The following is a 26,389-nucleotide window of genomic DNA, read 5'->3' as shown; positions in this document are numbered from 1 at the left end:
CGGGGGCGGCGGCCGATGGAGCTCGCGGCGCGGGCTGCCGCTGCTGCCGCCTGAGCCGGGGGGTCCAGCGGCGCTGGCGGAGCTGAGTGCGCCCGAGCCGAGGCGCCGGAGCCGCCGCCGCTGCCGCCGAGCGCCGGCCCGGCCTCGCGGCCCCACCCACGTCCCCACCCAGCCAGGTCTGGGGAGCGGAAGCGGCGGCAGCACCAGCAGCAGCAGGAGCGGCGGCAGCGGCGGCGGCGGCTGCAGCGCCGCGCACAAAGCCAGCAGACATGAGGTCAGTACCTGCCGGGGCGCGCGCCTTTGTTGTCTGCGCCCGAGCCGGGCGCCCCTCGGAGCCGCGGGGAAAGGGGCGGGAGGCCGGGCAGGCGGGCAGGCAGCAGCGGGAACAGCTCCCCGCGGGTCTGCGCCCCGAGGAAGCTGCAAGCTGCCCATGCCGGGAACGGCGCCTGCGGGCCTTTCTCGCCTCTCTCCAATGGAAAGGGGGGAGGGTCTTTCGTGGGCGAAGGAAAGGGAACGGGCAGCCCGGTCCCCCGGAGTAGCGGGAAGGGACCCGGCCCTCCCAGAAGTCTGCAAAGGCCGAGATTTGCCTCTCCTTCCTCGCGCCACTGCCCCCCCCCCGCCGCCGAAAGTTAGAAAAGAATTGCCGCATTTCTGACGAAGCTGCCCGCCCCGTGCCCACGAAGTGGGGGCGCGTTTTCTGCCCCTAGGAAGGAGGGGGCTTCACGCGGCAAAGGTCAGGTGGCCCCCCACCCAGCCACCCCAGGACACGGATTGGAAGCAACGCGTTCTCTGGGTTTCTCTACCCCCCTCCCCCGAGAAAAGAAGTTGGGGGAATTCCTTCCCACTTTTTGGAGGCGTTGTTGGTGTGTATGCGACCCCCCCCCCGAACTGGGAAGTTGTTTTAAGCACCCCCTCCCCCAATATAGAAAGTAGGCAAGAACAATCCCTTTGCAACTGCAGCCTTGAGGAGGCTCCTGGAGGGAGCCAATGACCCCCCCCTTCTGTTACCCCGCTTCTTCCTTGAGTGGGGGGTGGTGGACCGCCCCCTCCTCAACTTGATCGCCTGCAGGCCCTTCAGTGTGGCTGCTTTCCTCCCCCCCCCCCCCCGGCAACTTGAGACTGGGGAAGGGGAGTCTTCCAAGATGGCAACAGAGTTTATTGGAGTTGAACAATGGGAAGAAAACAGTTTCCCAAAAGGTCATTGTCCGAGGGGGGGGGCGGGGGGGCGGGGACAAAGTCACCCTCAGGAAAGGAGGCGCACAGAAATAAGGACGGGATCGCCCCGAATGAGATGAGACCAGGGTTCCTTTTCACTCTCAAGAGAGTTTGTGAAGGCATTTCCTGTTGGACTTTGGGCTTTGGGAGCGGGTCCTTCGCTGGTTCTGCGCGATGGGAAGCTCATTGAACTTCAGAATTGGGGGGGCGGGGGGAGGGACCCCAAGGAATCACGTTTAGGGGGGAAACCCCTTTGATTTGTTGTCAGTGGAGGGGATTCTCAATGACTGAGGAGGGAGGGTGCGGGTCTTCGCACACGCCTAATGCCCCGCACCCCACTGCTGTGGTGTATGCCTGCTGCCCGACCCCCTGTACACACAACACCCCTAGTTCGGGGTGTGGGGGGAGGCTTGGTCTCTGCGCTCGATGTTCCTAGCAATGTTCAACATCTCACACAGCCTTCCCCAACCTGGTGCCCTCCAGACACCAAAATTCCCATCATCCCCTGGCCAATAAAGCAGTAATAGAATGCGTACTTGAGCATGTGCGGAGTGCTTTTGCTACTTGATTGACTTATTGACAGAACGCCCTTCGGTGTTTTGAAGGTAACAAGAAAGGCTTTGAGGGTGGAGGGCGTGGCTTAGGAGAAAGACCCCCCAGGACCCACCTCCATGGTAGGAAGCAGCCAGCCTGAAGTCACTAGGCCAGGAGCAGTTCAGCCTGAGGCAACTTCCTGCGATTCCTTCTGGGCTCCCAATCCCTGAGTCATCCCAGGCATGGCTGCCCCCACCTCAGTTACCACAGGGCCCAGCCCAGTTGTCCCCCTCTCCCAACTCTGCCGAATTTCCCTGAAAACTGCACTAACTGAGCTGGCCTGACCCCCCACCCCACCCCACCCCACCCCACCCCAAAGGAAAGCAAAGGGAGTGAACAAGATCAAGATGGACTTATGTTAAGTGTTCAGAAGAAATTCCCCCTGAATGTAAATGAACAGTCATAATATTTTATTGTCTCTAATGGCAGCACTAGGCACTGTATTGTAATTAAATTTAAAGGAACGATCCGTGCCTGCAGGCTTACAATCCGAAAAGAGGGCAGGGCAGAGGGGCGGGTGGGTGGGTGAAGCCTATGTTTGTGTTGAGCACCAGGAAGAGTCACCACGTTTGTCAGCTCTGCTGCAAAAGACCTGGAGTGCTGTGACGCCTTAAAGGCTGACAAATTTATTGCCGTAAATGTATTGCTCATGCTGTGATAAATTAGTCAGTCTTTAAGATGCCATAGGGTTCTTTGTCTTCTTAGGAAATAATGTAGAGGAAGGAAGGGAAGAGGTAGAATGTCATCCTCCTTCAGGAGTTTTGAAGAAAAAAGGTCATTCAGGTATTTATTTATTTTTACCTAGAGGATATCTTGCCTGGGCTGCTAGAGACAAGATGGAGGCCCATCTGACCCTGTGTGTGTTTGTCTCTGAATGGAAGGCGGAACTCAGCGCCTTCCTAAGTGGGAACAGAGGGAGAGTTTAATTTATTAATCTTATTTTAAGATTGTAAGCTCCATGGGGCAGAGATCTCATCCTTCTTGCTTGTGTTACATAAGCACTGTACAGGTTGATGCTGGCATAAGAACAACAGTGGGAATGAACACAGTTTGAAGAGTTACTGCTGGTGGAAACTGGGATCTAGAGAGCGCCTAGTCAGTAGCTCTGAAAGCCCCCAAAGATTCATGCATCACTGAGTATAATCCCCCTGCTTCAAAACGTGATGAGTGGCCCATGACTCTATGCCACAGTTCTTGTGATCCTGGTTATGTTAAGAATACAAGAGTCCCATTATATCAGACTGAGGATCCATCTGGCCTATTATCCTGTGTGGCCAATGTAGGGAACTGGATTCCCTTTTTGTCACTAGCAGCTGGTGTTCAAAGGTACACTATCTCTGTATATGGAAGTTCCATTTATGTGTCGTGGCCAAAAGGTAATCCTCCCTGAATTTGTCTAGTCCCCTTTTAGAGCCAGATCTTGTCGTGGTGCATCTTATAGGTTAGTTGCGCATTGTGTGAAGGACTTACTTTATACGTCCTATAATGATTGCTCATTAATTTCATTGGGTGACTCCTAGTTTTATGAGAACAGATCCAAGTCATAGGTGGAGTTGTCCTCTCATTCTATGATTATTAAGCTTATTCAGGAGCCTTTGGCGAGAGACTTTGTCCAAAGCTTTTTGGATGTCTGGGTATGTAATGTCTACTGGAATGTTGCCGTCTCCATGCCTATTGATGTCCTCAAAAAAGTGTGAGGTAGGACTTCTTTTTGTCGAAGCCATGCTGATTTTAACTACGCAAGTCTTCTAAATCAGAGATGGGGAATGTGTGGCCCTCCAAAAGTTGTTGGACTGCAGCTCCCATCATGCCTCACTATTGGCTATACTAGCTAGGCCTGCTGGAAGTTGCAGTCCACCATCATGGAGGGCCACCCACTCCAGATGCTAAATAATTCTCCCTTTAATAATGCTTTCCACCAGTTTACCTGAAAGAGGTGCTGAGCTAATTTCTTCTTCCTTCATCCCTTGTTTAAAACTGCCCTCCATGCATAGTTTTGTTAAACGTTCTGCAGGTTCGTGTTTGAGTTCATCAACCCCTCAGGTGTTCTTGCAAAATCCATTTTCGAGACCCCACCCCACCCAACGTATGCCTGGATGTGGGAATATGAACAGGCTTTGAAAGGAGCGGCACGGAAGGCAGAAGACCTGCCTCTAAGGAATGTGGCTTGCATAATTTTGCTGTGACACCATTACCTTTGACTGGTACCCTTGAGTTCTGCGATGAAAGCAACGCTGGCCAGTGCGAGTAATTGTTTGGGGAAGCAGAATTATTCTGGGGGGTTGAAGAGCCTATATCTGAAAGAGGTTTTGGCACTGGGTCCCGTGGAGAGCTGCCGATTCTGATTTCTGTGTTTCCCCACTGTATATTATTGTCATCCTTGCAATAGCACTGGGAGGGAAGGAGGTTTTTATTCCCTTTCTGCAGATGAGATTACTGAGGCTGGAGGCAGTACACCTGCCATTAAACCTCACTGGCTTAGAAGTCTCGAGGCCAGCGGGCGAGTCATAGAATCATAGAATCATAGAATAGCAGAGTTGGAAGGGGCCTACAAGGCCATCGAGTCCAACCGCCTGGTCAGTGCAGGAATCCACCCTAAAGCATCCCTGACGGTTGTCCAGCTGCCTCTTGAAGGCCTCTAGTGTGGGAGAGCCCACAACCTCTCTAGGTAACTGATTCCATTGTCGTACTGCTCTAACAGCCCAGGAAGTTTTTCCTGATGTCCAGCTGGAATCTGGCTTCATTTTTGGCCTTCACACCCAGGGGTTCTGACACCTGGCTTACCTCTGCCCTGACCTACGTTTCCTGCTGCCTGAACCAACCTGTGGAATTGGAGTCTGGTTGTCCTCCAATTAATCTCTCTCCCCCACCTTCAACTCCGCTCCTCTCCCTGGACTGAGACCAGTGAGTAACTGTAGCACAAATCGTAAAGCATTTTTGTGAAGCATCAAAAAATGTTACTGAGCTATGAATAATAGCCCCCGAGAATCCGGACTCGCGACTCACAAACGCCTGGTCACATTTTCCGTAGGTTCTGGGGTCATGGGATGTGGGGAGCTGTGGTCTTTGCAACGTGTACACCTCTGTTTTATACGTGCACTGACAACGGAGGTTGTGGGTAAGAGCAGTGTGGTCAACTTTGGGATCAGAACGTCTTGTTTTTAAGCCTTGCGGCAATACCTAGTGGTGAAAGCTCAGTGGAGGAAGGGTAGGAGAGGGTTTAGAAGCTGTGGTGGGGGACCCTCCTCCTGTCTGCCACTTGGAGTGTCTTCCTGGTATCTCTCAACAGCTGTGAGTTCTCCAGCTGTCTGGAATTGTGTTGAGGGTGGGGTCTTGCGGATGTCATTCATGTCAGCTTCAGATGCCTGGGAAAGCAAAGCAGTTTTACTCCGACTGCTGACTTTCCACCAGCTCTTGTGTGCAAAGTTCTTGGGGGCTGGCGGGCGTAAGCTCGACTCGAAGGCGCAGGATGTGGGTTATTTCAAGCGATTGACGGAACTAAACTTAGAACCATTGGTGGTGATTTCAAAAGTGAGCGTTTCTTACCCAAAAGGCAGTAGTCATTTTACTTTAAATTAGCGAATAGTTCTTTGCTTTTTCTTTGCTTTTTTTGCGGTGCAAAAGCCTTGTTTGAGAATCAGCTTTTCCTTTCATGCCTCAGTTTCTCTGTCTGTGAAAATGGACAGCCAGGCTGGGGAGCGGAGCGAGCCACTGGGCTTTGCAGTTTGCACAGAGGAGTTCCTGATTGGCTGCGGGTCTGAAACCACACAGAGTCTACTGATTACCCAAATAGCAGGAAACAGTCCAGTAAATTTCCCCAGCTTCCCTTTTCCACTGTGTACATGATGTGGGGGAGAGCGGGGTGGGGTGGGGTGGGGGGGTTAACTCCTGGGCTACCAGGGAGTTCTGACCTTTACACGAGCCTTCAAAGGAGAGCTATGGATCTAGGCTAGCAAATCTAAAGGCAGGCTACAATATATTTTAGAAGAACGAAACATGCACGATGTCAATTAAAATCAAGCTTTTTTAAAAAGAAAGATAAATGCTAATTCCTGTTCAAAAGCTGCTGACTCTTTGCTTAGCTTTCCCCAACCTGGTGCCGCCTGGATGTGTCCAACAACAGCTCCCAGCGTCCCCCAGCCAGCAAATATGGCTCAATATATGCTGTGCACAAATAGAAATGTCTTGACACCCTTTTGAACAAGCAGCTGCTTTACTCCAGCAGAATGGTGTTCTGTAGCAGTGGGGCAGCTCCCAGAATGTACTTGTGGAACTCACCACCACAAGATGCGGGCACCTGATGCAGGCCGCGTCTGCTGAAGCTAAGCCAGCCTGGTTCTGTTCAGTGCTTAAATGGGGGACAACCAGGTTAGAATCCTAGGAAGCTGCCTTATACTGAGTCCATCTAGACCAGTATTGTTGACACTGACTGGCAGTGGCGGCTCTCCAGGGTTTCAGGTGGGATTCCTTTCCTTGCCCGACTTAGATCCCGGGGCCTTCTTCATGTAAAGCAGGGGGGCTCTGTCACACTGAGCTGTGAATGGCTCCTTGAGTTCCAGGACGGGAGAAAGGTGGGGTGTGAAATGTACTAAATCTGTCCAGTATGATAAGATGTGGTTTTAAAACGAGGGGAAGGTGATGCTCATAGAGAAAGGTAGGTCTGTCACAGCCTTCTTCAACCTGGTGCCCTTCAGGTGTGTTAGAGGGCACCAATTCCCGCTGGGTGGGGGTTGTTGGAAGTTGTAGTCCAACACTTACGGAGGGCAGTAGGGTTGTGAAGGCTAGCCTATCAGCAATGAATATTGAGAGTTTAATGGAGCCCGCACATTCAGAGGCCGTCTACCTCCAAGTGCTGGGTGACAGAGAGCTGTGCTTGTGGGCTTCCCGGATGGCATCCTAGCTTGTCACTGTTGGAGACAGGGTGCTGGGTTAGATAGATCCTGCAAGGCAGTTTCGGAGAGATGCCTGAGGGAGGTTAAGACCCCGTCCTGTATGGCCTGGCAGGGAAATGGTCCCCTCACGTGCTCTGGAGCCAGTTCCCGAGAAGAGGAGACAGAAGCCCTTTTCCTCCGTGCTGACTAGTCACAGCCAGCCCTGGCTCTGAAGCCCCGACAGCAAGCCCCAGCCCACCTCACGCTCTCAATCAGGCACCGGGGTTTGGGCCTGGCCCGGCTACATGGCTGTCCTCGGCTACATGGCTGTCCTCTTTGGACCCTAAGCTTCTGGGCTCTTCCTGCCAGGGATGGCGAGGGAGGGAGGGGCTGTTTTGCAGGCGGAAGGGGGTCGATCCTGGGCAGCGTCTCCAGGTAGTGCTGCAAATATTCCTGCCGAACCAGCGGGCGGAGAGGCACGGCTGGACAGGGCTGGGCTGGGTGGACACATGTTATAAGGCCGCCTCCTGGGATGCTTGGAAATGGAGTTCCGTCGGGAGGTTCTGGGCTGGCTGCATTGTGACATGGCTCGGGGTTCTGTTCGACATGTCTCCGGGGTGGGGGAGGGGGGTTGGTGTGTGGTGTATGGGGGGGGGGGTGGAGACTGTGGCTGGGCCAGGCTCGGCCACTCTCAGCATGGCTGGTGCCAAAATGGGCCGCTCCGAAAGGTTGTGCGGGGGAGGCCTTGCCCCTCTGGCTGGGCTTGGCTGTGGCGGGGTGCGACGGGGCTTTGAGCTGTGCTCCATCGTTCTGCCTCCCGAAATGGGGAGGGATGCTCCTTTGAGGGACACGGGTGCTGCTCAGCCTCCGTGGGCGCGGGGAATTGGACGCATCCGATCGGGCTGGGCTTGTAACCGCCTCTGGCCCTGGATCCTAGGAGCCTCGCTCTCCCTCCCCTCCTGGGACTGGCCTCCCCTTTGCCTGACCAGCCTGCCACCAGTGCAGCCCACTGAATTTGCCCCAGAGCACCTCCCCACAACCAACCCCACCTCGACTCCTGTCTTTGAAGGCCCTGAGAGTTGCCTGCATCTCACCTGCCAGTGTCCAGGCATTGGAGTGTCCCTTGTTTACACACACACACACACACACACACACACACACACACACACACACACACTCTCTCTCTCTCTCTCTCTCTCTCTCTCTCTCTGAGGAGTAGCAGCCCTGGCTTGTTCTCCCCTCCCCCCCCTTTTCCTAAAATGTCCTGAGCTGGAGAAGCAGGAAAAGCGCCTCTCAGGAAGTGACTCAGCGTCTCAAATGCAGCCTGCCCAGGGGAGCATGCAGTGGAGGAGGAGGAGGAGGAGGAGGAGGAGGAGAAGCAGGTCTGGGGAGGGGGGGAACGACATACCTCTTCTCCCCCAACCCTTTCGACTCCCTTCCTCGTCTCCAGGAGAGAGTAGAGTCAGGATCAAGGAGCTTTTCCCCACCATCACCAACAAAGACCCGCTTTTCACTCACTCCCAGCCCTGGCCAGCCTTCGGTCCCGCTCCTGCTCGTGGTCTCCCCCTCCCCCCCCCCCCAGACCCCTGTGATTCCCCCCTGGGTTACAGGCTCTTCTCCAGCTCCTGATGCAGCACTGAAGGTGGCAGGCAGGCAGGGAAGCTAGGGGGTGGATGGATCAGGGCCTGCCTGGGGATTTGCCCCCCCCCACTCCACATGCAGGGGCTTTTTAGAACTTCACCGCGTCCCTCTCCATAGAGCCACTTGCTTTTCCAAGGATGGAAAGCCATTTCCCAGCCCCAAGTCTTTGCTGTTTTGGACCAGTCCTGGGGAGGGGCTGTTTCCTGGTGCTGTGCCACGGAAGGGCCTCTTGCCCCTTCAGGAAACGACTTCCGTTTGTGTGTGTGCTTTTTTGAGAGGTATGGTGGGGGGGGAAACACACCCACAGGACAAGCAGCAGGTTGTGAGCCTGAAATGCCCCCCCGCCCCCAACCATTCATTGTTGGGAGACCAAAGTTTCATCCCTTCCAACAGACCCAACCCAACTCCTGATCCTGCGAAGAACAAAGAAGGGAAACAGTCAACAAAATTCAGGTGCGGATCAGTATTTGGTGGGGGGGGCTTCCCAGAGTCCGCCTGCGGGGAGGAGAATAGAGATACTTTGCTTCCCCCCCTCCTCCTGTCACTTGCTTCTGATCTTTGAGATTCTGCCCCCCCCTCTCTCCCCAACATAATTTGCATATTGGGAGATGGGGAGGCAAAACTTCTCCCCCCCCCCGATGATTTGGGACTGGAGGAGCAAACGGCCAGGCCCCCACCCTGCCTGAACCCCTTCGAAGGTCTCCTGCTGCTGGGGGTGGATGGAATGATTCCCTCGGGCCGAGACCTGGGAGCCGGGCATCTTCTGCTCCCGACCCTTCGACCCTCTGCCTTGGGAGACGTGCCTTTGCTTCCCTTTGGCAGAATCACACTCGGAAAGCCAAAGGCCCCAGTTCCCGACCCGCCTAAGAAAACCGAGGCCACGCAGGAGAAGAAATCCAGGTGCAGGTGAACGTGGAGAGGTGGGGGTGGGTGGGTGGACAGGGACCGCTGCTTTGCTTAGTGCTTGGAAGGCCCTTGCAGACTCAGATCCTGCATTTCTGAAGCTGGGGCCAACGTCCCCTGTTCCTCCAAAGAGGAGGGTCTGGAGGCCATCTGCCATGTTAGGCCGTCCCACTCGCGTCCTTGTGCATGGAGGGGTGGGGAGGGGAGGCATCCTGAATTTGCTTTGGGCAGGGCTGGCCCTTTCATTAGGCAGAAGGAAGCAGCTTCCCCAAATAGCAGATGCCTCTATGTGTGTGGGGGGAGTGGGGAAAGCAAGGGGGGCCTCTGGCACCACCCCTCCCAGCCCAGTGCCCTACTCTGCACCTTCTAAGCTAGCCTGCTACTCTCAAGTGTGATGCACCCCCTCCCTCTGTGACACCCCCCCCCCATATGACTTCAAGTGTGATGGCAGAGCCCAGGAACCTGAAATAACTTTCCAGCCCCACGGCTCTCTGTCTGTTTGCAGAAAACAAAGGCGTACAGCACAGCCAATTTTCCCTTCTCCCCCCCCCCCCCCCACAACCATACACAACTTTTTTTTTTTAATGTGAACAGGAAAGAGTAACATGGCAACAGACACCCCCCCCCCCCGCCCTGCCGTACCTGTCTGTCAGTTGCTGTCTTCTTGCAACCCCCCTCTCTCCCCCAGCCAAACTTTTAGCTCATTCGTCTGGCATTTAGGGAGCCTGAGCAGGGGGTTTCTTTGTGAAAACCTGCTGAGGGATTGGTCGGGGTGGGGAGAGGAAAGGGGGACCAGGGGCGTAGGGTGCTTTTGGGCTGCGGGGGGCCCTTGTCCTTGCTGGGGAAGGGGGAGAGGCTGGATGTCTCCCGGCCCTTCCCAGTAAACGTCTTGCATTCCCACATGCGGCGGCACAGATCCGTCCCGTCCTTCAAACATACCCTTATATGGGCAAAGGCTGCTATTTTTCTCCCCCCTCCCTTCCTGCTCCTTCCTTAACGCTCTCCTCAGCCCTTCCAGGTGCTACTTTCCTCCCCCCACCCCACCCCGCTCCCCCGGCCTCTATGATGCCCTCTTCTAGCCTTTGTCAGAGGAGGGGGGGGCATCCCGCTTGTGCTTTGCAGAGGGAGGAAAGCGGGGTGTTTTGCTTGAGCCCTTATTCTGCACATGTGAACCCCCACTTGCTTGTTTCCTCAGAGCTGGCTCCTCTAGGGCTGCCCCCTATAGCTGAGTCCCAGGGTTACCTGTGGCTCCTGGGATGGGAGGGAGGTTTGGCTTGGGGCCCGTGGTGCTATCTCTTGGCCTTGGGCCTGGCGTTGGCGGTACCAGCCGTTGCTGACTCCCCCCGCCCCCCCCCCCCCCGCTGCCCACTCCCTTGCTAGATCTGGGCACTGCTTGGTAGCTGTCTTGGAGTTCAGAGGGGCTTGCACGCACCCCACCCGCCCCGGGCCCTGGAAACTCTCCTGCGAAGACCCCCCCCCTCGCCTCCCTTTTTGCACTTGAAGCATCGGTAAGACGTTCCCCAAGCAAGCCGCCCCCGACCTGGGGTGTTTCCCGAAGGCTCAAGAGGGGGTTTGCCCGAGCTGACACAGGAGCCCTGCTGCTGCTGCTGCTGCTTCTGCTGCGGCCCACCTTCCTCTTTCTTCCCCCTCCCATGGAGTTGTGACAGGGATGGCGGTTTATGCTGTAATTTCGTGCCCCGGGATTCTTGGTCAAGTGTTTCCAAATCGGATGCACCCTTCCTCCGTTTGTAGCCGTGTGATTGTGTGAGCGAGGGGTGCGGGGAGAGAGCTGGCGAGAACACAAGGGACTGACCTTTGATCTGGGGCCTGCGGTGTTTCTCCCAAAATGCAAACAAACTTTTGCCAGGAAGGGAGATGGTTTGGAGAGCCCGGGGGTGGTTGCAAAGGGAGAAAGCACCGGAGGCGGCCTGTCAGTCGCTTCGCTTCGGGTTGGATGCATCTCGCTGCATTCTGGGGAATCGGGCATGGGGCACTCTTCTTGGGTAACACCGCCCCGTGGTTTCAGGGAGATCTGGCGTTGGCGATATACATTAAAGGCGGCCTAGAAATAATTTTAGGTGGCTGAGAGAGCTATGCAGGGCTCATGGGAGCACAGCCCTAGAACCAGGGTCAGACGAAGCACAGTGTGCCGCTGTCCTCCGGAACGGACCCAAAGTCCTGCTTCGTGCCACTGGAGAATGGCTTTGCAAGGACCCCGGTGACCGGTCAAGACTTGCAGGGCTGCCCTCCGGCGGGTTGTGCCCACACAGCAGTTGTGAAGCCAGAGCTCACAGCTCTCATCTTTTGCAATGTTCTGGATGTTTTGGTTTAAAAAACAAAAATGAGGTAGTATTAGGGACTTACGGTTTCCTACCTTGCATCACTGCGGCCGCAGTAGGATTGTGAAGTGACCCAGGACATGCAAGAATCAGGCCTGACGTGCAAACTCGTGATGGGCTGCAGTTGTTACTCAACATAACGGGGGGTGGAGGGTGGAAGAGAAGGTGGGTTGCCCCCCTCCCCCACCGATTTAATACTGGAGGGATGTTGCCGCGCTGTTCTATTTTTATTAATGTGCCTGGCACTTTATAGGGTAGCCTGAGTGTGAACGGACAAAACACAGGAGGTTGCAGTTAAAAGTTTTACAATGGGGAGGAAGGGAAGAGCTGGGGCGTTCGCCAAGGGATGAATGTAGTGAGTGAATGAGCAAGGAGGAGACAGCAACTTGGTGGATGGAGGGCCTGGCCTGGCCTGGGCTAAGGGAATATTTGCAGTTGATAAATGAATGGCTTGAAATGTGCAAAACTCTTGCACTCTCTGTCGTCCTGCTCTTTTGCAAAACTTCAGTGCAGAAGGTGGTTGTTGCTCCCATTTTACAGATGGGATGGAGAAGAGAGGAACGGACGCTTGTCCCTGGCCAGACAGTGAGGCTGTGGCAAAGGAGGGCCATGAGCTTTCGCCTGCCCCACTTTGACCCCCTGAGTCACATCCATTATACTTAGAGCGGTGTGTAACTGGTGCCGGCTTTTCCCCATTCGAATTCTCTGCCACAGCGATGTGGATTCTGTGGCCTGTTTCGTGCATGCGGAGCAAGCAACGTGTGCACGACTTCCCTTACTGTTGCTGTGCATAATATATTCTGGTTTTGCTAGGTGCAGGGAAGCGCAAGGAGCACCCTGGACGGTGGGAATCGCGCCCAGCCGTCCCTCGCTGTCTCTCTTCTGAGACGTCAGCCGGCATTGCTCACACATGGCTGAGCCTGTCTTTTACCCCACAGAGGGTTAGAAACTTGCTCATTCTTTAAATCAGAGATGTTGAAGTTCAGTCTGCCTGGGGGCTGGATTTCATCTTGGAAAAGTTCTGGGGGGGGGGGGCGCTTTCCAGTGGTGGCAAAAGAGGCAGGGCCAAGGTATCAAGGCTAATGGCCTTGGGTTTTTTTTAACAGTGTATACTATGTTTTTAATTAGTATTTTATGTTTGCTGTTGTTCCCTGCCTCGATCCAATCGGAGAGGCGGGTAGGAAACAAATTATTATTATTATTATTATTATTATTATTATTATTATTATTATTATTATTATTACCAGTGTAGCTTAAAGTTCTTCCTGCCAGTCACAACCTTACAACCATTAAGAAAGGGGGGGGGGGAAACTGCACAAAAGCGAGAAGACACCAAGTGATTGGTGGTCAAGGTGTGTGAAGGGGGGACAAGAAAAGGGGCGTGGCCATTGGAAGACGGCCTGATTGGGAACCTGGGCTGGGGACCCTCACCCCTGCTTTAAATGAAACCTTAGCTCAGTTGCCCCCATTGTGGTCTTGTCCTGCTGTATTGGGACTCCAACTCCCAGCATTCAAGAGGCAGCTGGACAATCATCTGTCAGGGATGCTTTAGGGTGGATTCCTGCACTGAGCAGGGGGTTGGACTCGATGGCCTTGTAGGCCCCTTCCAACTCTGCTATTCTATGATTCCCCAGCCAACACTGGGAGATGGAGTCCCAACACAGCGGGAGGGCAGCTGGCTTAGATTCCCAGAGATCTGACTTCTTGTACCCAGTGCGGCCATTTGCACTTTTACTTTGCAACGACACCCTTGCACAGCCCTGTGTGACTTGCCGGCTTGCTTCTTCGTTTTCTTGGGAGTCAAACCTCTATGAAAGGATCTTCCTCAGTGGCCTTAGGCTGTCTTCTTCTGTTGCTGACTTGCCTATGTGGTTGGGAAACTTGTCCTGATGTTGCCTTCGGAGTGTGCGTGCGCTCTGACCTCCCCCCCAACTCTCCTGCGAAACAGCTGTTTGCAGCTGGGCCAGGCTCTGCCCCAACCTGCCTGCAGCCGAAGCAGGAATTGCTGGCCTGGCGCTCCCTGTTTAGATTGAGGGAGCGGCTGCTGTTTCCGCTTCACCCGTTGGTGCCTGGAGAGCAGCTGAGCTGTTGTGGCACAAGGGGGGCGGGCAGCTGCTTCGTGGAGTGGGGAGGGGGTTTGGGAGGCCCTGGGAAGAGGGGCTGCATCCCAGCTGCTTAGTGATGGCCAAGGCCAGCTGGGAATGGACAGATGGGGGGGTCCTCTCTTGAGCGGCTCTAGCCTTGTTGTCCCCCCTGGACCTGTGCAGCCCTTCCACCATTCATGGCTGAAGGCAGAGAATGTTTGGTCCCCCTCTTATGTTAGGGGTCCTTAAGAAGTTGCTATGGTGGGTTCTTCCATGAGATAGTCAGTCTCAGTCTCTCTCTCTCACGCACACGCACACACACCCCCCCTGCTGGTGTTGCTGTGCTCCATAGTTTTGCAACCCCGCCCCCGCCCCGCAATCCCATTCTGTGGGCAAGTCCTCTATCCCCCAGCCTGGGAGTGCTCCTCTGCCCTCACCAGCCTTGTGACTTTTCCTGTTTTGCCAGGTGTTGCAATTGTTCTAGCACCCTTGTACTGAGCAGAGACTAGTTGAGGAGTTTTCAAGAACTTGCTAGGCAGCTTTTTTGGCAGGGGCAGTGGAGGGGGGGCACAGACGTGGGAGTAGCTGGGCTGTGTGATGTGGCCTCTGTACTGGGGCTACATCTGCGGCTGAGCCTGCCCCTCTGTCCCAACATGCTTCCAGGCCTCAGCAGTGTGTGTGTGTGTGAGAGAGAGAGAGAGACAGACAGACAGACAGACAGACAGACAGCTTAGGACAACACATCATGCATCTTATGTGGCGGACCCTGGTCCACAGCAGCTTATTTATGCCCACAATACATTTGTTAGTCTTTAACAAAGCTTAATGCAGTTTTGAAAAAGTTTTGGGGGAAATGTCCCCCAGCAATTACCTTTTTCTTCTTCCCAATTTCAAACGGACTAGCAACCATGAGCCACCTGAAGAGATTAAATGGTGTGAGGGTAGGCAAGCACCTCTTTAAATTTGCATAATTTGGCCGGGGCCCCTGTATAATTTGTGTTTCCTGGTTGCAGGTCTTCAGTAGATAAATTTGCGTTTTGCATAGGTTACACAGTGGCTTTATTTTTATTTATTTATTTATTTATTTATTTATTTATTACATTTCTATACCGCCCAATAGCTGAAGCTCTCTGGGCAGTTCACAAAAATTAAAACCATAATAAAACAACCAACAGGTTAAAAACACAAATACAAAATACAGTATAAAAAGCACCACCAGGATAAAACCATGCAGCAAAATTGATATAAGATAACCCTAAATTTAAGTTAAAATTAAGTGTTAAAATACTGAGAGAATAAAAAGGTCTTCAGCTGGCGATGAAAGGAGTACAGTGTAGGCACCAGACGGACCTCTCTGGGGAGCTCATTCCACAGCTGGGGTGCCACAGCGGAGAAGGCCCTGCTCCTAGTAGCCACCTGCCTCACTTCCTTTGGCAGGGGCTTGCGGAGAAGGGCCCCTGTAGATGATCTTAAGGTCCGGGCAGGTACATATGGGAGGAGGCGTTCCTTCAAATAACCTGGCCCCAAACCGTTTAGGGCTTTGAATGTCAATACCAGCACTTTGAATCGGCCTGGACCTGGACCGGCAGCCGTGTGTGTGTGTGTGTGAATGTTCTCAGGCCTCTTCCCCTCCCCCACTCCCATGTTTTAATTTGGCTTTTGCAGTCTCTTAGGACAAGCTATTTCTGTGGCATGTTTTATCTGCGAAGTGTTTTATCAGGTGTGGCTACTTTTTCCTGTTGCACTAAGCTATTTTACAGATGGGGGAACCGAGGCTGACGATGGCCACTCAGTGAGGAGGGGCATGGCGGGGGAGGGGAGGGGAGGGGGTCTTTGGGTCTCTCAGATCCAGTTCTGTCTACTGTCTGTGCCGCTCTCAAACTCTTGCTCTGGAGGTGCAGGCAAGGTGGACCCTCTGGTGTTGAGCGTCGGCTTGGCTGGGTTCCTGTCTTCAGCAATTTCCATGTATGTTCAGCTTCCTCTTGCGGAAACCCCCATCCTGAGCGATAGCCCTGTGGTTGCTGTGGAGGCTTGCGACTGGCGCTCGCGAAGGAGGGGGGAGCCAGAGACGTCTGCCTGAAGGAGTGCTCCCCCAGAAGCAGCCCTTCTGCAGCGCTTCCCAGGGTACCCTCTGCCCGCCCCAAGAACGAGGGCGGTGGGGGTGGGGAGAGAATGATGATTCTTCAGTGCTCTGAAAAGGAGGCTTCTGGGATATCCTCTTCTGACTGGTGCTGAGCATGACCCTGCATGCACGGTGGGCAAAAATGCAGCCTGCGCTCCGTAGACATAAAAGGACAGTAGGCGAGGAAGCGGCTGGGCTTCGGAGTACCTCCTCCAGCTACGTAAAGCCCTTTTGTCTTGGTTCCTGTGAATGTGCCCTCAGGCACAGCCCAAGCCCAGTGAGCAAACCCCAGGCCTGTTCCAGTGTTTAGGGTGGGGCCTGAGTGGTGCCGATCTGCAGTGCAAATATGTGCATGTGCGCATGCACACAAGTAGCAGAGAGAGATTGATTGACTGATTGATGGAGACTTGGTCAAGGCTGGCCAGTGAGCTTCCTGTCAAGTGGGGGTTTAAACCTTAGATCTCCTTGGTCAAAGTCCAGGACTCTAACCACTACACCACACTCACACTCTGGTTTTTAACACAAGTTTAACTCTCGTGTTTCCTCCAAAAGAATCCTGGGAGTTGTAGTTTGGCAAAGGTGGTAAGAAAGTTCAGAGAGAGACCCTGAGGACCTCCTCCCGCTGCCCCCAAAGCTACAGTTCCATATGGAGAGGAAGAAACGGTGATTGAACTGGCTAAAATCTAGCGTAGACGTAGCCTTCGTGGGCACCGACAGATTCAAGCTCTGTCTAGTGCAGCCTTCCTCAACCTGGGGCGCTCCAGATGTGTTGGACTACAACTCCCAGCATTCTGGGAGTTGTAGTCCAACACATCTGGAGCGCCCCAGGTTGAGGAAGGCTGGAGTGCAACAAGATTTTAGCGGTGGAAGGGATGACGCCATGAATCTGGATCTGAATTAAGCCCTCGTTCCCCAAATCTTAAGATGTTCAGAAGTTCAGCGACTCCAATGGCTATGATGGTTTTGTGCACAAATTCCTAGCTTTAGTTTGCTCTGTGCAGTCTTGTGCCTACCTTGGGGAAGTTTGAAGGGGCTGGGTATTTTGGGGTGGGTGGGTTGTGCCGCTATGTCTTGAACAGGCAGACATTCAATTGGGGCAGCTATTCCAACCGCTTTATATCGGTGGCAAAAGTGAGTTCCACCTGTTGAATTTCTGTGTGGCTTGCTGCTATTAAAGACACAGAGCATGAAACTGATTGGTGGGAGATCCAGGACAAATAAAATGAAGGACTTCTTCACACTGCGCATAGTTAAATTATGAAACTCACTACCACAAGATCTCCTCTCTCATCTCACACTATTGCCCCACTCGTGCTCTTCGCTCCTCTGATGCCATGTTTCTCGCCTGCCCAAGGGCCTCTACTTCCCTTGCTCGGCTCCGTCCATTTTCTTCCGCTGCCCCTTATGCCTGGAACGCTCTTCCAGAACATTTGAGAACTACAAGTTCAATCGCAGCTTTTAAAGCTCAACTAAAAACTTTTCTTTTTCCTAAAGCTTTCAAAACTTGATGTTGTGCGGACTTTATACTGTTAGTTTTACCCTACCCTGTACCTGTTGGCATTCTCTTCCCCTCCTTATTGTTTTACTATGATTTTATTAGATTGTAAGCCTATGCGGCAGGGCCTTGCTATTTACTGTTTTACTCTGTACAGTACCATGTACATTGATGGTGCTATATAAATAAATAAATAAATAAATAATAATAATAATAATAATAATAGTGATGGCCACTAATTTGGATGGCTTTAAAAGGGGGTTGGATGAATTCCTGGAGGCAAAGGCTATCCATGGCTACTAGCCCTGAGGGTTGTGTGCTATCTCCAGTATTTGAGGCCGTAAGCCTGTGTGCAGCAGTTGCTGGGGAACATGGGTGGGAGGGTGCTGTTGCACCATGTCCTGCTTGTTCATCCCTGGCTGATGGCTGGTTGGCCCCTGTGGGAACAGAGTGCTGGGCTAGATGGACCCTGGGTCTCATCCAGTCTCAGGGCTCTTCTGATGTCCCCAAGTTCCCTAGAGGCAGGCACACTGCCGACACGCACCCTACCTGGCCCCTGGGGACCCATATAAGGCTTGGCCTCTGGGGAATCCAAGCTGAGGGGCTGGAAAATGGCTCCCCTCTGCCAAAGCACATTTCTCTTGCGTGTTGTTTGGGGCTTCTGTGACTTGATGCTTTGCAGAACATTCCATCCAGATGTAGCCGATGTTGCAGGGGGATTGGCGGTCATGCGCCGTGTGCGACAGGACCCGCGTGGTTTTGGTCTGAAGTCCATCGGGGAAGCCGTCTTCTTTTCTGGCCCTGCTCCTCTGCCTTTAAGAGCAGATTGACACATGGTCATTGAGCGTCCTGTCTCTCTCTCTCCCCCCCCCCCCCCGCCCGGCCCTGGCAGGGAGACGGGAGAAGCTTTGCCTAGGACATTTCTGCATGTCCAGCTGCAGAGGAGCGGAGCCAGAAAAAAGATGGCAACCTAATTGTAGGGGGTGAGACGTTTAGAGGTCAGGAGCCGGTTCTATTGCAGTGACCCCGTTCTCTTCCCCTCCACTTCTGCCCCGGTTTTAAGAGTTCTAACTTCCCTTGTTTAAAAAGAAACCACCACCCCTGCAAATTTCATGGCAGAATATGAGCTACAGCTATTGGGTTTTATGCAAATGTGCATGATGCCCATGGAACATTCGGTCTACTGACTTCCTCTTCCTACATGGCAAAGCTACCTTGGAGCAGCTATTTTTGTGAACCGCCCAGAGAGCTTCGGCTATTGGGCGGTATAAAAATGTAACAAATAAATAAAAAAATAAACGCTGCTTAATTTGTCGGTACTGAAAGGCAGTTGTGGTGGGTGGGTATGTCTTTTTGGGGTGGGTGGGTGTCCTGGCATGTCACCTCTTTCTGTTTGGGGTGCCGCTCTCTGCCATTGTTCACGCTTCGCCTCACTCTTTCCCTTCGGTGTCTCCTCTCCGCTTCTTTCCCCTCCCAAACCCCAGCGAGTCCGTGGTCTGCACCACTCGAGCGACTGTGATGCTCTATGACGATGCCAATAAGAAATGGGTGCCGGCTGGGGTTGGCCCCCAGGCCTTCAGCCGTATCCAGATCTACCACAGCCCCGCCAACAACGCCTTCCGGGTGGTGGGACGTAAGATGCTGCCGGACCAGCAGGTAATGCCCCGTCCCGAGACCAGGCACACGCCAAGGAGGAGCAAAGGAAGGAAGGGGCTGGAGGAGGAGGAGGCAGCAGCATCGCCACTGTTGCCATAGCAACCCCCCTGAGGCTGGGTAGCCAAAAGTGTGCCCATTTTCCGGCAACCTGGGGGTGCACAGTTCTGTCTCTGTGGCCCTCCCCTATGGCTTGGGATTCTTCATATAGAGCAGCTTTCCTCAAGCTGGGGCCCTGTGGATGTGTTGGACTACAGCCCCCAGCATCCCCCAGCCAGCTGAGGGATGCTGGGGCTTGTAGTCCAACACATCCAGAGGGCCCCGGCTTGGGGAAGGCTGATGCAAGATTACTATGTGTTGGAGAGAATGGGAAGAATCCCATATGGAGACCTACATCCTGTTTGCGTTCGTCTGACTCACTTTCCTGTCTTATTTATTTGTTTACTCACTTGCTCCACTTTTATTCCACCTTTTATACAAGGAGCCCAAGGTGGCTTGCCTAATCCCCCTCCTCTCCATTTTATCCTCACGACAACCCTGCAAGGTAGTTTAGCGTGCGAGTCAGTGACTGGCCCCAAAGTTGCTCTGTGAGCTTCATGGGAATTAGGACTTGGGTCTCCTCAATCCTAACCCATCACTGTAACCACTACACCACGCTGCCTCTCTTACTCAAACTTATTTAATCTCCCTCCCTTCAGTTTTTTAAAAATCCACGTACTTCTGATTATTATCATAGAATCATAGAATAGCTGAGTTGGAAGGGGCCTACAAGGCCATCGAGTCCAACCCCCTGCTCAGTGCAGGAATCCACCCTAAAGCATCCCTGACAGATGCTTGTCCAGCTGCCTCTTGAAGGCCTCTAGTGTGGGAGAGCACACAACCTCCCTAGGTAACTGATTCCATTGTCATACTGCTCTAACAGTCAGGAAGTTTTTCCTGATGTCCAGCTGGAATCTGGCTTCCTTTAACTTGAGCCCGTTATTCCGTGTCCTGCACTCTGGGAGGATCGAGAAGAGATCCTGGCCCTCCTCTGTGTGACAACCCCTTAAGTGTTTGAAGAGTGCTATCATGTCTCCCCTCCATCTTCTCTTCTCCAGGCTAAACATGCCCAGTTCTTTCAGTCTCTCTTCATAGGGCTTTGTTTCCAGACCCCTGATCATCCGGGTTGCCCTCCTCTGAACATTATTACACCTGAGAATGAAAAGACCCCCAAATTAACGAAATAAGAAAGGCTGCAATGGCAAAATAGCCTGGAAACCACAGCAGTGTCACCCAGATTTAAAATTTCATTAAAAGGCCCAACCAAAGACATGGGAAAGGGATTGGATTTGGTGGCAGGTGAAACTTTCTGGGCGGGGGGGGGGAGTAGAAAAAGCACCTCCGTTTCCCCCCCAAGTGGCCTCTTTGCACCCTTTGGGTCTCACCTGTGGAGCCTTTACTTCTGCTTCTCTTCTCCCCGCACCCCCCGCCAAAGGTGGTGATCAACAGTCCGATAGTGAAAGGGCTGAAGTACAACCAGGCCACGCCCAACTTCCACCAGTGGCGTGATGCCCGCCAGGTCTGGGGGCTCAACTTTGGCACCAAAGAGGACGCCAGCCAGTTCGCCAGTGGGATGATGCACGCCCTGGAGGTGCTGGATTCCGGTGAGGACGACCCCGCGTTACGGGGGGGGGGGGGGGGAGAGCAGCGGCCTGCGTGGCTCCTGTCTTGCGCTGGAGCACCGGATGGATCCTGCGGTTGAGGGAGACCCAGATGGGTGGAAGGGGCAGCCCTGTTACTCAGCCTTCCCCAACCTGGTGCCCTCCGGATGGGTTGAGTTTGTTTGGCACCAGGTTCAGAAAGCTGATGTCGTTGGTGAGACTAGAAATAGGGGTTGGGTGGGGGATGGGAGTTGAAGTGGAGCAGAATTGTTCTCTCTGTGTTGTTAGAATTACCACCCTAGGTAGAACCAACCCCATGCATCTCTGCATGAGTTGCTGTTCTGGGTCATGCAGAGATGCAGCGGGCATCCTCATCTGGGCGCCAGTACTTTTGCCTCTTGAAAGAGTCGTAGCCTCCTTTGAAAATCCTCGCCTAGGTTTCATGTCTTTGGAGTTAAAGCGAAAAGGCATAGAAATTCCTTTGTGGGGGCGGCGGGGGGGGAGGGGGCTTCTGGTGAGGCCAGCTGGGTGGATCCCAGACCCAGGAAGCGGCCGCCCTGCCCCAGATGAGGCGGCTTCGGCTGCTTTTCGCTGAAGCGAGAGAAGGGCAGGACCTCTGGTCCGGTGCTTCGACCGGACTTGAACCTACGCAGCAATCCTGGCTCTGTCTGTTTTGTCCCCAAGGGAACTCTGCACCACCACCGCGGCCGATGCAGAATGGGCCCTCTGCAGACGAGATGGCGGAGCAACAGAAAAGGTACCGGACGCTCCGTGGGCCTCCCCAGCAGGGGTGTGCCTGTGGCACGTGCCCCGTGGGCTCCGACCCGGCTTCTGCGGGGTTTGCTGCCTTTCAGTAGTGTTTCCGGGGGCTTCAGCTGCGCCTGCTTCAGTGCCCAGGCGTGTGAGGCGCTGCACGCTCGGGAATGACCCTGTAAGAAGGGAGAGGAGCCCGGCCCATCTCTCCCAGGGTGCTGCTTGCAGGAGTGGGCTGTGGTGTGGTGCTGGGGCTTCATTTTTCACCTCCTGCTGCCAGCATCAGAGACTTTTGAGATGAGAGACAGTGAGGGGGAGGAAGGAACTTGATTCCCATCCAATTTGGCACTTCCTTAAAAACACTCCGCAGACTTAGGAGACTTTACCTTCTGACAAACGGCCGTGAGGTAGGCTGCCGCTGTTCCCATTTTGCCGCCGGGGGCTGTCGAAGGAGGGACACCTGGTCCAGCACGGCCGAGGCAGGTTTTGAACCGAGTGTTTCCGTCCGTCCGTGGCTACCCCACTTCCTGCCGTGGCTTCCCCACTGGGTCACGCCGCTCAGGCCCCAGTGCGAATTACGCCTCGCTCGCTTGAGCAGAGTGGAAGCCGGGGGAGGGCGGTTTGAGCGCCCTCCCCCCACGGCCACCTTGAGCAGCGGAGGGCGGGCCCTGTCGGCTTAGCAGCTAATCGGCTTGGGAGGCGATGGGGCCAGCTGCAGCCCTCCGCCCCTCCCAGCCGCCTCCATTCCGGGCTCCGGGGCTTCTGCTGTTCTCCGCATCTGCGTTGCTCTGCTTGCTTTGGGGGGGGGGCTGCTGAGCTCAGCTTCACCTCTGGTACCATGTGTGGCTTCGCGGTTTCTGGGATCCTGGGGCCCATTTTGCCGGAGCCTCCACACAAGTGAGTGGCACGGTAGGGCGGTGTGCCGGTGGTGAGGGTGGAGTGGGCTGGGGGGGTGTCCTCTTTTGCACCCCCCCATTCCCCCTGGCGCAGAACTGATGCCTTTTTCCTTTCTCTGTCTCCTCCCTCCTGGCCCCCCCCCCTAAAAAAATCTAGGCAGCAGCTGGAGAGGGAGCAGCAAGAGCAGGCAGAGCGAGAGCGGCGGGTGGCCGTCTCAGGTGAGTGCCGAGGTGGGACGGGACGGGACGCAGCACCCACCCAGCGCCACCGGTTCTCTCCGGCCTCCCAGGTGCCATCCTCCCCCCCCCCCCGCCGCCGCCCTTCCTCAGCTCCCAGCTGGGAGTTTGGGGGAGCCTTGCCCTCTCACTGAAAGGATCTGGGATCCCACCTTGACAAGGGGCTCCCGGGTGCTGGTTTGCTGGGTCACGCTGCGCCCAGAAATGAACGCGGTGGGCAGGATGAGGCCGGCCTACCTGGGAGCACCTGGAGAATAAACAATTGGTTTAATGGGGATTAGTGCTGCCGGGGTGGGGGTGGGGAACGGGGCGAGGGGGGTGCATTTATTCTGCGCCACACTTAAGTAGTGTTTGGGGGGGGGCAGGCCCAGAGCCTCTCTGCCCACTTCCGTGTGTGTGTGTGTGTGTGTGTGTGCGTGTGCGTGGGCAGATTAAACACCATTCTTTCCTCTCCTGTCACAGCACCTCCTGTCACCCCTTCAGGGGGAGGCCCTCCGCCACCGCCCGGGCCACCACCAGCGCCACAATGCCCGCCCCCGGGCCCCCCGCCAGGACCGCCAGGGCTGCCCCCAGGAGCACCGCCAGGGCCGCCCCCTCCGCCGGGGCCTCCACCACCCCCCGGGCCGCCCCCAGGCCCTCCGCCCTCCGGAGGGGGCCCTCCCCCAGCGCCACCCCTTCCAGCTGCCCAGGGCCCAGCTGCAGGTGCCGGGGCACCCACCGGCTTGGCTGCTGCGATCGCGGGCGCGAAGCTCAAGAAAGTTGGCAAGGTGAGTTGGGGGGAGACCGGGGCTGGGGGGGAGGAGGAGGAGGAGGAGGGAGGTGCAGGCGCCAGCCAACAGGGGAACAAAGTCTTCTGCAGTGGGGGTGCAGAACTTCCGGCCCAAGGGCCGCATCGGTGGCCCTCCAGCGGCCCACGAAGACCCACGGCCCTTTCCCCAACCACTGAGAGTTTGGCGTTTTATTTATTTACAATATTTATATACCGCTTTCCATTCAAGATTTCAGAGCAGTGTACAAGATAAAATGAAATAAAAACACTTTGGGGCCGTGTTCGGCTGAGGTATTGGCAGTAAAGAGCTTTGAACTATAAGAGGCTTGTTTTTTGTATTTTGGCCCCGCCCTCTGTGCCATTGGCCACGCCCACCACTCGATCAATGTAATAATAGAATGCAGGCAGACACACGCGCACACACACACACACACACACACACACACACACACACGCACACACACCCCAAGAAGATCTCGGAAACGAATTTCAGCCCTCGGGATGAAAGGGGTTCTTCCCCATTTTTCATCATCAGTGTAGCATCGACCCAAGTTTAGGGGAGGGGGGATAAGGGTGTCCTTCCCTTGGGTCCTGAACCGTCCCGCTCAGCAGAGGACGGGTGCTGGGGAGGAAAGAGTTTCCCAGCAGTTGCATGTCTGGCAGCCGGCATGGGGCTCAGCCACACGTCCCCACCCCACCCCAGCTCTGTTTCCCCAAGGGGGAAAGGAATGGGGACGGGGTCCGTTCTCTCCCTCGCCCCAGACCTGGGCAGGACTCGAGGGAGGGCAGGAACAACCGCTGGGACCCACGGATGGGCCTGGCGCCACCTGCATCCCCGCCCCTTGTTCCTGTTCCGGTTTCGTCAGCCGGAGTGAAGGCGAGGACGTGGGGTTCCTGCAAGCCCTCGTCCACCGGGGTCAGGGTGGTCAGCGCAGGGGGCGGGGGGGGCAGGGGACGTGGATGGTGGACTCCTGAGCGCTCCCTCCTCGAGGTTAGGCGTCGCTGCCTGGACCTTCACACCCCCGCCCCGAATTGTTCTTCCCCGCTGCACAGGATGAGGGACCAAAGGCTGCACCCGGAGCTGCAGCCGCCTCCAGCGGACCAGGTGGGGGAGGCCTCATGGAGGAAATGAGCGCCATGTTGGCCCGGCGGTGAGTGGGGCGGGGCGTTGCGGCCAGCGGGAGGGCAGGGCAGGGCAGGGCAGGGCGGGCAGGGCAGGGCGGGGCAGGGCGGGCAGGGCGGGGCAGGGAGGGCAGGGCAGGGAGGGCAGGGCAGGGCGGGCAGGGCAGGGCAGGGAGGGCTCCCCCCGCTGAAGCCCGTGGGGGGGGTTTCTTTGCCCCCTGGATCAGCCCGAGACAAGAGTCCAGCGGAGAAGTCTGTAGCACAGTGGTACAGCCCCTGCTGAGTGTCCGGCACGTCCCAGGCTCTATTGCCGGCACCTCCAGATACCGGATCAGGTGTCCGGGGATAGGGAAGATGGCGCCTGGCCAAGAGAGACGAAGAGCCACGGCCAGGGCAAGGAGGCAATGCTGGCTCAGGCAGCCACCCCCCCCCCCCCGGAAGAAGGCCGCATCCCGTGTTCCAGCTGGCTTGTGGCGTCTCTCCCTGGACCGCCAGTGTTCAGTGGGGCTGCGAGGGCTGGGTCCTGGGCTGAAGTCCAGAGCCCTGCACCCCAGCCTTCCCCCCAAATGACTCCCCAGAGAGCAGCAGGCGGTGGGGAGCAGCCCACGAGGCGGGCGGCCCCACCTGGGTTGGCACAGGTGCACCATCCTGCCTGCCGCCTTCATCCACCCCAACCCCTCTTATAGTGAGGGAACGGCCAGCTGGCAGGTGCACGGGGGCCCTTTGGGACTTTGGCTTCGCACCTGGGAGAGGTCCTGTGCCGTTCACCACCCCACTGGCATCACAGCCACTCCCCTCCGCTGCTGAAATGACCGGGGCTGCACCACTGGCGGCTTTTTCCTCCGGAACATACGTTGGGCACCCCCTGGCATTGCCTGCTCTGCCCTGGCACTGGCTTCCCTTTGGGGGACATCGCGTGCTTTCTCCCCACTGCTTCCTAAAACGAGTTCAAGGTAGTTCAAGGAAATGTGAGAAGCAGGCCGAAGGTCTCACTTCCCCCTCGGGGTGCTGGGAGTGTGATGGCGGGAGCGTGTGACCCCTTTCTGTCTCTCCCCCGCCCCACAGGAGGAAAGTTACGGAGAAAGGCGAGAAGCCCATTCCAAAGAAAGAGGAAGGCCCAGCGCACGTAAGAGCCCCTCCCTGGGGTGCAGTGGGCGGGGGCCCCTGTGTTTTGAACCCTAGATCCAAATAGCCCCAGGGGGAGGATGTCCACGCAACGGGCTGGGAATGTCAGCCGTCTGTGCCCTGAGCACTAGTGGCAAGTGAGATGGGCAAAGCGTAGCCTGTCCGAAGGATTCTGTTGATTATTTATTTATTTCATTTATATACCGCCCCATAGCCAATGCCCCCATTCCCCCCCTACACCCACACCCCACCAATCTTGGCTATGGGTCATATTTTCCGCTGCAAAATGAATTCCTTCAGATCTGCTTTTGGGCTGCTTCTCATTATGACAGGGCTTGTGCAGGAGGCCTTCCCAGCATTGGGTTGTGCCCTTTGGTGGGTCAGCTCTGGGGTGCCCAAACTTTGCTGCCCAGGGCCTGCCTCCCCTTCGACTTGTGGCCGGGCTGGCTTGGCAGCTCGCCTTCCTTTGAAAGAACACAACCGTGGCCTCTTCCACGTCCACAAGGCGCTCGGTGCTGCGCAGAGTCTGTTCCGAAGTGGCTCCGTGGCAGCACCCCTCCCCCCCGCAAAGTCAGATCAGGGACAAGGCTGATCAAGGCAGAGCCGCCGTCTCGTGCTTTGCGGCTCCTAAAAACTGGGGGATTTTTTCAGAGGGGAACAGGGGTAGGGTGGCTGGACCTTGTAGCTCCTCTCAGCTCACTGACCCCCTCCCCCCTTCTGTTTCCCGCCCCCAACAGGACGACGCGGAAGCCGCTGGGGCCAAGACCACAGGTGGGCCAAAGGGGCAGTGAGGCTGGGCCCGGGCGCAAGGCTCCTGGACGGAAGCCAGTCTCGTGAATGCATGATGTGCTTGGGGGCGGGTGGGGGGCACAGCTGCCAGTCTTGGGCCAGGAATGGCGCAAGCAGGAGAGGTCCAAGGTTGGGTGTTTG

The 26,389-nt window shown here is 55.6% G+C and overlaps 1 protein-coding gene across 1 annotated transcript in view; it reads left to right on the top strand.

Moving 5' to 3' along the window:
• Positions 1–144: 144 nt before the first annotated feature.
• VASP (vasodilator stimulated phosphoprotein) overlaps positions 145–26,389 on the top strand; it is a 33,068-nt gene continuing 6,823 nt past the window's right edge. Inside the window, exons 1-9 of the mRNA XM_063140676.1 lie at positions 145–274; positions 18,749–18,920; positions 20,392–20,560; positions 21,242–21,314; positions 22,364–22,425; positions 22,906–23,210; positions 24,266–24,363; positions 25,400–25,460; positions 26,197–26,230. Coding sequence (XP_062996746.1) covers positions 270–274; positions 18,749–18,920; positions 20,392–20,560; positions 21,242–21,314; positions 22,364–22,425; positions 22,906–23,210; positions 24,266–24,363; positions 25,400–25,460; positions 26,197–26,230 — 979 coding nt within the window. The 5' untranslated portion in view covers positions 145–269. The remainder of the gene's footprint in view (positions 275–18,748; positions 18,921–20,391; positions 20,561–21,241; positions 21,315–22,363; positions 22,426–22,905; positions 23,211–24,265; positions 24,364–25,399; positions 25,461–26,196; positions 26,231–26,389) is intronic.

This window comes from Elgaria multicarinata, chromosome 13 (genome assembly GCF_023053635.1).
Source record: "Elgaria multicarinata webbii isolate HBS135686 ecotype San Diego chromosome 13, rElgMul1.1.pri, whole genome shotgun sequence".
NCBI lineage: Eukaryota > Metazoa > Chordata > Lepidosauria > Squamata > Anguidae > Elgaria > Elgaria multicarinata.
This window is presented reverse-complemented; position numbering and strand designations above follow the sequence as displayed.